The following is an 11,630-nucleotide window of genomic DNA, read 5'->3' as shown; positions in this document are numbered from 1 at the left end:
CTATCCCAGACTCTCTCACACAGGAATTCTGGGGTGAAGCCAAAGACAATCTTTAGGAATTCTAATCTTAAAAAAGGAAAGAAAAAAAATCAAAAGTTCACATATTTGCAATGTGACTTAAGAGTCTTTACATACTGCAGGTTAACATCTGTTTTGACAAGCTTACATGATCTTCACTTAAAAAACAAACAGAAAAAAGGTCTTACTTATTCTCACCTAGCAGCAAGGCTGCAAATTAAACTGCTCCAAAGATTCCCTCTACTTCTATCACTATCACACTTTTCAGTAAAAAAAAGAAGAAAACATTCTACTGAATTTTTCCATTTTCAAAAGTGTATATACAACAACAAGGGAAATGTCTTAATTTGGGTCCATACTGTTTTGAACTTTATGTTGAAAGGGGCACTGGATTTCTCGAAATTCCTGAAAAGACTGCTTTAGGTATTTATTTGGACTTCAAATTTGTGACTATTTATTAAACAGAACTATATCTATTAATGTGAACCTTCAGAGATGATCTCAGCCAGTTCAAATGCTCTATGGTTTTCACGTGCTGACAGTTTATACTGATGTCATTCTTCAGAAACTATGTTTGCAAGAAAACACCTCAGGGAGTTAGGCCAGTATGTGTCCCATAGCTCTCCCTTCTTCTCGACATGCAGTGTTAACAGCTTCCAGAATTCATGGACATCCACAGGACTGACATAAACACTTGTGTGACATTATGGGGATGTACACTTTCTTGTGCCAAAGATGTACAAAAATATTATCTGAAAGGCTTAAAGATATTCTTTTGGTTTAACCAAGATATCACAGCCCCATAAACAAGGGCTTCCTTTGATACTATATACCGAACATCCACAAATTCCTTAATGGAAGAAGACTCATCTTCTGAATTATATTTGCAAACCACTGCCTATAGTTTTATATTATATGATGTACCTGTAAAGTTGATCTGTTCTGAAAACAGTAAGTACTTTCTTACACCACCTACAAGACGCTGAAAAGTCTTTGAGAAGCAGATACAGAAATCTGCTCAAATCCAGTTTTACTCAAGACATCTACAAACGATCCAAACACTCCATGTCAGCATGGATCTTTTATTTTTATTGCATTCAGTATTCCCTCTGGCTATTAATTTTTTTCAAACTTCAGTCTTTACAACTTTTACCCTACAGTGTCAAGATAAAGCCTCAAATTTTAATATAGTAATGACTATAGCAAAATTTCTGTCAAGGGTAAGTTTTTTAAATATTAGAACAAAGGGACTGCCACAGTCTAAAATAACGGTATATATACTGGGTTTTGCATTGCAATTAGGTCAAGTGCTAAAAAAAAGCAACATCTACAGGAAAATTTCATTCTTTAATATATTTTGCTACAGTCTCCACATCCCACTCTGCCTTCTAGCATGGATTTCAGTTTCATGGACTACCAAGAAATATGTGAGAATTTTTGATTTGAGGCACATAACAAATAGTTATGGTATACCAATCTGTGACTAGATTTTTCCTTTTGTTTCCCCCCCTTAGAAATAAATCTACTGACCAAAAATCCTCAAGTCCTTCCTCTCCTTGGACACTCAAAGTTAAAGAAGTAAAAACTGACAATTAGCTTATTCTCATACTTCAGGTCTCCATCTATATTAGCTTGTTTCAGCTTTCAGAACTGCACATAAGTGTTCAATAGAAGTGAAGATTCCCATATACCTAATTTAAATCTACTGACAACACACTTGTTTTCCTTGGTTATTTTTCCTGGGTCCTGAAGCAGAAGTCTACACCCCTAGAAATGAGTTATGAAATAACCCAAACAGAATAGAATTACTAGCTTTGCCTAGTCTTTCACTAGAAAAAAGTAAAAACATAAGATCCAATTATCCTGGATCTTGTCTTTAGTGTGCCAGTCAGTAGTCAGCTGCTAGAGAAAGAGTGTAAAGAAACAAAGTCTAAAGTGACACTTCTTGTGGAAGTGTCCTGAGGCACTTCCTGCCTCTAGAAATCAAGTTAAGGACTTTTTAACACTGAAGAACAAAACTAAACCATAAATGTTTTATAGACAAGAGGTCACTTCCTGGCTATGGCTGGTGCCCTTTTAAAATATTTTACATATTTAACGTTCCCATCACTTAACAAACAATTTCAGAATTTGTGCTTTCTCTGTGAAAACCACAGTTTTATTACTTTAAAGCTGCAGACTAAACTCAGAAGAGCTCAAAGGGCTTGACAGAGTCTTAAGGCAGAACGAGGGAAAAAAAGGTCCTTTCCATACTGTTATGATTTACTTCCTCATCCATCTTCTTTTACTCACTTTCTCTCCCCCACTTCAGCTCCCTAAGCTGAAAAGCAAAGTAACACAAGATGGTTCAAGATAGTCAAAGAGCTGACCACTCGTGCACAGAGGGATTCCCCTTCTCGGCCCCAGCATAATCCCTGCCAGCACTAATGCTCAAATGATCTCTCTGTGTCAATTCAGTTCACCAAAACAGCAGGAAATCTAAACAGTAACAAAAAAACAAACAAACAAAAAGCTAACAGTTTTTCTCCTGGGTTAAGCAAATTGAGCGAGCTTACCAAAAGGTTTGAACTAGCATCAGAGACCAGAGAACCAGAGAGTGAGAGAGGGAAATGAGACCACCAAATTTAGGCTCACACTGATTTCTCAAGGGATTTCGCCGCCAGTCTGTTTAGGGTACAGAGCTGCAAGTGGCTTAGACTGTTCCAACTTCTGGCTGCTGCATAAAGAACCCCAAAATGCCCTTTTTTCTCACTCCACAAGGTACTTCTCTTCCTACCCCAGTCCAGAGACATCAGCACTGTCATCTCCCATAGCTGCATCATTAGCAATAGCAAGTAGATCTACCACTCTGATTGTAAGAAGGGCATACAGTTTATCTGAAGTTTGACAGATGAAAAAATTATGCACAACAGGCGTTTTCTGCATGCATAATGAAATTAGGATCCTCTGTACACAGATAAAAATTCCACCTTCCTGAGCCACAGTCACAGATAGCAATGGATGCTTAGAATAAAAGTGGTACAATGGTACAAGGACACACTACTACTCCTAATGTTCCCCCAATATCCAGCAATTGCCAACAATTCAGGTTCTACATAAGCCAGAATAGCACCTATGTGCTTAAGCCAACAAATAAAAACTTCTCTCCAGCATTAGAAAAATCAACACAATAAACACTTTCCTGGCTGGACGGAGCAAGTGGAGCTCTGAAGAAGATGAGGGGGAATTGCTCAGTATTGCTACTGAGCAAATTCACTGTTGAAAGGACATGAATCTCTTCAGAACTAGTGTTACTATTAACCATGGTTCATGCTAATACACCATGGATTCAGCCTAAGCACACAGAAAACCCAAAGCTGACAGCCTGTATTGACGAGATAGTGAAATATCTGTGCTTAGTTCAAACTTAAAAATCCATAGCAGTGTAACTGTACAAGGTATAGCTTTTCGTATACTGTAATAATTTCCATATATTAACACTATGCACAGTTATAGCACAAGTAATTTAACAACTGCAGTAACGCTGGCAACATGCAATCGCTACCTGCAGAGCTTGAAGTACCAAGTCCCTAATCTGCAAATTTTACCTATGCACATTCTTGGGTTCACTAAGGCTATATAAGCACACAAACATTACAGACTGGGGCCCAAGAGAAAATGTCAATGAATGAAGATGAAGGAAGTAGGCAAGAAATCCAGTGATTGACACAGGTATCACGAACTGCCACATTTTCTTAGCCATGGGTAATTATTTTCTGATTTAGAAAGGATCTCAAATTTAGGCACTCATTTTCTCTTCTAGTCACAAAATCATCATCAAAGAAAAATATTCTCTTCTAAGAATCAGGATGTAACCATACACGACCATATACGTAATTTTTAGTCCCTCCCGCATCTAACAGCTTACAGAACTAAGTTACCATGACATTTCATGGTAACTTTGCAAGCTTGAGTTTTGTCAGGGATTACTCATTGTGAACAATATGGAAATCAGTTACACGATTTTCTGAAGTAAAAAAATTATTTCAAGTTATAAAAATGTTAAAACCAGGTAATTTTTATTATCTCTGTTACTAGAGATTTCTCTGAATCTTCAAGGCTTCTCTTTCTGTTCTTGCCTTTCAATACAGTTACTACTCTGTCCTTGCAATACATTCCTTCAAATTTTTTTCAAGTCCTTGTCATACAAACAACTGAAGTTCCCCTTTTTGCCCTGCTGAGAAAGTCTGTCTGGCTAAGTCATCTCTGAATGCCAGGGAATATGGAGCAGGGAGAGGAATGGAAGAATCCAATAGATATGAGCAGAATGAAAGTTCTTAAGTTACAGGCTATTCAAAAAGCAAAAGATGATGGCTGAGGATCAAGATTTTCATGCAATGCTGCAAGAAGGAACTTGGACTTTTGGGGGCAAAGAGGAGCCAAGAGAGCTGAAAGAGCCTTTCTGACACACTGAGGGCAAGCTGGAGAGAAGTGAAAGTTTATGAGCACACCCTGAAGAGGCTCTGGAGTGGCAAAAATTCTGGGAGAGAACAGTATGGAATGGAATGGGACAGAAGTTGAAAGTTGTAAATGCTAAGGAGCCCAAGAACTTCACTTCTGGAGACAGAAGAATGAGAAATGGGGCTTCTGTTGTGCCAACAATTGGGGTTATCAAAGATCTTAATTTCCTCTTCTGTAACTCAGGCATCATCTTCAGTCAAGACCTTTGGTTTTAGAGAAAAAAACCCCACAAAATCTGCTTCTTCCTCCTCCCTGCCTCACCCAACTGGGCATAACCAACTGTAAGTGCTACAGTAATGAGAAAAATTAAATACATTTACAGTCATATTATGTGTGTAAACAATTCACAATGCATCAGGAAAGAGACTTAATACAGCTAAAAGAAGAAACAATGGACCTCGCTGTCTTGAATGAGCTTTCCACCTCTATTATACACACAATTTATTAATACTTAAAAGTCAAGCCAGGATGGATTATAGTTGTTAGCATAGTTGTAATTCAGCTTCCATATACAAATAACTACCATAAATTTAATACATTTTACTTAATTTTTCCCATGGATCCACATTCTAATTCAACACAAAATAATTATCTGTAGGTGTTTAATCCACATAGGTAGGTGGCTCCATGCCATAAAAAACCAGAAAGACAACAGCATAACACACATGCATAATGTCACCAAACTAGTGTTGCGAAGCAACTAGAACTACTTCTGAAACTTCCAGACTTCTGAAAGACTGCTTAAATAACTTAAGAGTGCAATGCTACAGTTTTGCATATATTCTTCTCCCCCCCCCCAAAAAAACCAACCAACAAACAAACAAACAAACAAAGTGAAGACTAGTGGTAAATATAGACAATAGAACTAAGAATAGTGTTAGTATGTAAGATTCTAGAGGACAGTGTGTGAGACAGTGTGTGTGCAGCTGTGTGAAGACAATGTAATATTCTGGATGAAGAGAATAAAGCTGAATTTAGGCCATCATCATCTAAGTGCCCAGTTTTATTTACATGGCCGTCCTCGTATTTAATATAACAACTGGTGACCCTGAGTGTTACGAGTCAGGAGGGTTCACGACTCATACCGATGGGACTCCCCGTCGAGGGATCCGGAGATAATTCCCTGAGGAACTGAGAGGAATTGAGGCCGCAGGCGATATGCGGTGAGGACGAAGCCCGGTGTAGCATAAAGCAGTGGAAATTCTGCAAAAAACGGATCTGGATCCAAAATTTCTTCACACCTGAGGCAGGTGAGCCACTGGGAACTTTGGGGCGTGATGGGTGGGACCTGAGTCCCAAGGGAAGCGCATGGTTGGTGCTTCAAATGCGCTGCTTAGACAGTGTGATGATGATGGTTGCTCACGACGTGAAGTTCAAAGAAACAGCGGTTCTGAGTGGGGTTTGCGGCAGCACAGGGCGGGGGTGCAGAGCGAAGTGGCAGCGCTGTGCGACAAGGACTCTCGGGGCGGGGCCGGCCTGGCTCTGCTGGAGCCGAGCTGGAGCCGGGGCTGGGACCGGAGCCGCCTCAGATAGCAATCGAAACCGTCTCGTTCCCCCCCCCCCCCACTTCCCCCCGCGGTGTGTGCCGGAGACGTGCCGAAGACGAGGGGGCAAGGCAAGATGGAGAGCTGCTAGAAGACACGGGCAGACAGAGGCCCGGAGCCTCCCCCCTCCTCCTCCCTCCCCCCCATTCCTCCCCCCCGCGCCGCGCCGCTATTCACTGTGGAATTCCTTAAAGCCAACTGGCAACATTCTTTGAACTTTTAACAATGTTAATGAACTTAAACGAGAGGCAGCACCGTGCTGGGAACAGACCGAAAGCGGAGCCGCTGTTGATGGGGCTGCATGGCGGGGCACCGCAGGCTCTGGGCCAGAGCAGGGCACGCTGCTGCCTGACAGCGATCGGGCCTCGCCGCCCGCAGTGAGGGGTAGGTCCCGGAGCCCCAAAGCCTCTATGATCCCTCCCCATGTTCTCTCCACCACAAACAGTGGCTGGGGACACTTCCCTGCCTCCACACTGGAGGAGGGTCACCTGGAGCGGTGAGGGGAGTCCCGGAGGAGATCCCAGAGTTGCAGGGCACAGTGTGACAAAGCTGCTGTAACTGCAGCTGATAAAACAAACAAACAAACAAACAAACAAACAAACAACAAAAAAAAAGGAGCTTTGAAGAGAACTTTCAGGTACATGACTGGTAGTGCTGATGGTACTGTTCACTGACTTTGTCACAGTGTCACAGTTGACAGAGAAGTGGAACTTGTTGAGGAATAGTTAGGAGTTTAAGAGATCTATGATTGATCCTGGTTACTTGCTTACTATGATTTTGAAATTGCAAATTACACTTTCCTTCTTTCCCCTTTCCTGGCAGTAGGTTAAAGTACATTTCAGTTACGAATTTAAAATGTACACACATGATTTTCTTGTCTTCTTTCAGTTCCCCTGATATTATTTCTGTCATGCTGCATAGCTTTTGGTATTCTAAAGCAGGGCTAGCTCACTCATGGAGCAAGTTATTGTCAAGAAAGCATTTTACATACCAAACATATTTTCAAATACAAAAAAAAGGGGGAAAGGGGGGGAGGAGAATATGCGTGCTGGATCAAAAATGGATCTCTTTTAGGTTTGTTAAGCTTTTTTGTTCCTTGTATTGATTCCTCTTCAGGACAGGTGGAGTTGCTGAACATGACCATCGGAGATGGCAGACTGAGAAGCACACGGCCAGTGATGCTTGGGATCTGAGATGTGTGGTTGAAATGAAAAACTATAATAAAAATCCCAGCTATGTGTGAATGAAGGATGATTGAGGTGGCCACCTTCTGAATGACTGGAAAAAAAGCTGTATGAGTGAAAAAAAAAACTGCGTAGAACCCAAAATACTTTATAAGTGTTAAGATTTTAAGAGAATGTGTTATATAAATTTAATTATGGTAAGCTGATGCATGCTAGCCTTCAGTGATTGGAAGCAAGAATCAAAGAGCTGCAGGTTAATGCTGGTCAGAACTAACTAAATGGTCTGTTGCTATCAGGATGGCTTTTGCCTATAGTCAAGACAGGTTTGCTTCTGTTATCTGTTGTTGTAGTTGTGCTACATGTTGCCATGTTTGGTGTCGTATTTGCAAAGGGCCCTGCAAAGGACGACCCAGGCAATTTTTGTGGCACAAAAACAAAAAAAGGGGAGTTGTCAGAGGATGCAGCTAGGCTGTGGTGCCTAGCAGCGTGGAAAAGAATGTAAATAAGAGGTGAACATCCAATCATACGTGAAGGCTAGTGGTAAATATAGATAACGGAACTAAGAATAGTGTTAGTATGTAAGATTCTAGAGGACAGTGTGTGAGACAGTGTGTGTGCAGCTGTGTGAAGACAATGTAATATTCTGGATGAAGAGAATAAAGCTGAATTTAGGCCATCATCATCTAAGTGCCCAGTTTTATTTACATGGTCATCCTCGTATTTAACACAACACAGGGCCAACCTGGGACTTTCTGCATCTGATTCTGATGTCAGGAACATTATAAAAGGTACTTAAGATATATATAAGTAGCTCCGGACTGCAACAACCACACTTGGGTAGCACTAAACACAAGTTTAAGACTCCAGGACTGAGTTGGTGACAGCCCTAGATAACAGATGTGCAATCTGCACTCTGAAAAGGGTTATTTAATTTAGGTAGAGTCAGCTTGTATCCAACAGTGCATACAATATATTCACCCTCTTGAATCCCTGAGCTCTCAGATGTGCCATGTACATACATTAAATTGCTTTATCACGCTGACTCAGTTTGGCTGAGCAGCTTTGCAGATCCTTCCTCAATACCCAAATAATATGAGATATCCCTTCCTATTATTTGAGCTTACAAACAGTTGTTGCATACAATCTTATAACAAGAATAAAGAAAAGCGATGTGAGTTTCTTATCAACACATTGATGCTAAGGATCAGAGTGAGTGCCAATGGCCAATGAAAGCAAGAAGCAACCATTATTCATACAGTGAACAGGAGATGGATAAAATTTCTGATTTTCATCAGAAATTGCAAATTTCTTGAGTAACCAAGAACGTGAACTAGTTTTGTGCTTGAATTATCAATAGAGTCAACATACAGCAAAAAGAATATTTGCATTATTCAGATTTCTCCTGCACAAAATGTATCCTCGCTAGTAAAATAATTCAATAAGAGGATTGTTCAAATTTACATATAAAATCAGACCAACAGTTTATATAACTTGCAGAACTTCTTGTGCTTGGAGCAAGGGAGGACAATCACAGCGTAAAACTGCTTTGCAGTATGATGATATTTTACAAAGAGAAAAAATAATATCAACACCAGTGCAAAAGGCAAAAGAACAATCCTGGGAAGATATCACAGTTTTAGAAAGGTGAATTTAAAAAAAGAATTGCTTCACAAAAATCAATACACTTTCCCCATAGGTTCATGATGTAAAATTCTATAATCAGGGCTTGTAGATTTGTAATTATGGTATGTCAGCCACATTTAAACAAGCATTTTAAAAGATTGTTAAAGTTAAACTAACACAATTGCAATGTGAATTGTCTTAGTCTCATTCTAATCTACTGGTGTCACTTCCACTTAATCACATGGAAACTATGGGCAAATGTCAATGCTATTTTCACACAACCCGACTTACTTTATTTGAAGTAGTTTTTAAAATCATTTCCTATCTGAAATGGAAATAAGATATTTTGGAAGTTTTGCATTTCTTACTAATCGATTCCCTCACTATCCAGCAGGTTATTGTTTGGATTTATTAGGACTAAGACCATTTTGAAGTGAATAAACCAAAAGTATTGCTTGTTAAGACATAAGCCAGAAATACAGAAAACATTACTATTCGTGTTCATCAAATCTACTTTTTCTTGAATGATAAACTAGTGAAAGTATACAATCACCAAGAGCCTGGCTACCAGATCTGTCAAAAAAGCAAAAGGGCAAGTAAACTACCCACAACCTACAGTACCATCTCTTCAGAGGAGTACACAAAAAATTGATGATATACAGCTAAAAACAAAAATCCCAAAACAGAATAGCTGATGAGTTAGGTAACTAATAAGAGGAAAAAAATGTGCTGCAACAGATGCTTTGGAAAAAAGCAAACAAAATGTCTGAAAAGTTCATATGCCCTAAAGGTTCTTGATACCTACCTTTTTTTATATATTCATATTGCCTGAGCACTGAACGTGATTGGAAATCAGCATTACAGGCTAAATTCAATGTTCCTTTCTAAACACAGGAAAAAACCTAAGGAAAATTAGCTGACTTGTTAAGTCAGTCACTTTATGGAATGTTTAATAAGCCTCTACACAAATCTTCTCACACAGCAGAAAAAGAATACCTATACAGTTGTTGTAGTCCAAAATAGCAGCACAATGCTGATGTTCCTAAGTTAACACAAGTCACGTGTACCCACTGTCTAGAGTGCATAACTAGGTTTCTGGGTGGAGAAGAAGGGTGGAGTGGGATTGAGCCATCCCTCTTTTTTTATCTGTGTGCAGCCGTCACAGCCGCTATATCATCTCCCCACAGGGAGTGTAAGGTAACAGTCCTTTCCTCTTCTCCCCTTTTTTTTAAAGTAACGTTCCCTTACAGCAATGCCAGCTGCTGCAGAATAACTGCAGATATGCCTGTTGTTACCACATAAGATAAACAAGTTTACTTGTTTATTCACACACACGGCCATTCTTCAAAAGCAAATCTGAATCCTGTCAACTGCATTAGTTCTGTTTTCCAAAACGTTTTCATCCCTTTCTTTATACTAGCCCTGAAACGCATACAGTTGAGTGCTTTGCTCCCTGTTTGGAGACCAGGAACTCTCAAGTGCCTTTAACTACCTTCAAGTCCAACCTTTCAAGGCAAATCATGAACAAAAAAATATACCTGTCAGATAGAAATTTGCCAAGTCATAACATAAAGTTCATAGCACGAAACTGCACTATTTAACGTCTTCAGCCAACATACACACTAATTTCGGTCTTTGCCTAAGCCAGTGCAGTCTTTGTAGCCTTAATAAACCCCACTGTGACCAAACAGTTCAAGGCAAAGCCTTGTATTTACAGCCATAAGAACGGTCCAGACAGATAAACTCTTCTTAAAGACTGTCTTAAAAACCCGGAGGCTCCGATGATGGATCCTCAGAGGTGTTTAAGGAAAGACTGGATGTAGCACTTAGTGCCATGGTCTAATTGGCAGGGTGGTGGTTGCTCACACGTTGGACTCGATGATCTCAGAGATCTTTTCCAACCTAATTTATTCTGTGATACCACTGGTTCTGCAGTGCGAAGTTCTGAATCAGAAATAACCAATTCAACTGCTGCTTTGGTAAAAGGTAGGTGAGACTTCATACCTCGGCAAGTACACCTCGCGACTGCCCTGCACACAGACGGGGCAGCGTGACCCCGCTCGGCTCTCGGAATCGCTAACGAAGGGACACGAACATCGCGTTTAACCACCGTCCCGAGAAAGCAGGGCCTGTTCCCGCGGAAGCAGGGCCTGTTCGCAGGGAAGCGGTCATGCCAGCCCCACACAGCACCGCGGCCCGCAGCTGGGGCGGCCGGCCCCGCACAGAGCCCCGTTGCGGCCCCTCCGCCCGGCCCGACGGAGCCCCCGGGGCTGGGGCAGAGCCCCCTCCCCTGGGGCCGCGCCAGGCCCGTCCCTCGGCGGCGGGGTCACTCACCGCCTCACGACGCCGGCCTTGATCTTGATCTGCCTCAGGCGCGGGTCGGCCATGGCGGCGCGGGGGCGACGAGCGCCGTGACTGCGCAGCACCGCCCTACGCATGCGCAGCCCCGCCGGCACGGGCGGCACCACCGGGAGCGTGGCGGGGTCCGCCCGGCCATCCCCCTTCCCCGGCGCAGTAGAGGCGCCTGGGTGTGGGACTGTGGCGTTCCGGCGGGGCTGCCGAGGGGGGCGTGATCTTTGTTCGCACATGAGAATGAAGGTGGGAATCCGCCGTCGGATTCAGCAACGGGAGCTGCTGACTGGTGCCGTGATGGTGTTGGGGTGTTGTGTGACCGACGCCATTTCGCGAGGCGAGCAGCCCTTCTTTGGAGCCGTGTTTGTGCCCTTTTCCCTCACTATCAGGCCCGGAAGGTCCTGTGCCC

At 42.0% G+C, this 11,630-nt stretch overlaps 1 protein-coding gene across 1 annotated transcript in view; it reads right to left on the bottom strand.

Annotated features, from left to right (window-relative positions):
- TBCA (tubulin folding cofactor A) overlaps positions 1 to 11,292 on the bottom strand; it is a 29,462-nt gene extending 18,170 nt beyond the window's left edge. Inside the window, exon 1 of the mRNA XM_027882641.1 lies at positions 11,204 to 11,292. Within this exon, the coding sequence (XP_027738442.1) occupies positions 11,204 to 11,256 (53 nt within the window). The 5' untranslated portion in view covers positions 11,257 to 11,292. The remainder of the gene's footprint in view (positions 1 to 11,203) is intronic.
- Between the last annotated feature and the right edge of the window lie 338 nt (positions 11,293 to 11,630).

Source organism: Empidonax traillii, unplaced genomic scaffold, assembly GCF_003031625.1.
Source record: "Empidonax traillii isolate 1590-97213 ecotype Southwest subspecies unplaced genomic scaffold, ASM303162v1 scaffold8:size5222938, whole genome shotgun sequence".
Lineage (NCBI taxonomy): Eukaryota > Metazoa > Chordata > Aves > Passeriformes > Tyrannidae > Empidonax > Empidonax traillii.
This window is presented reverse-complemented; position numbering and strand designations above follow the sequence as displayed.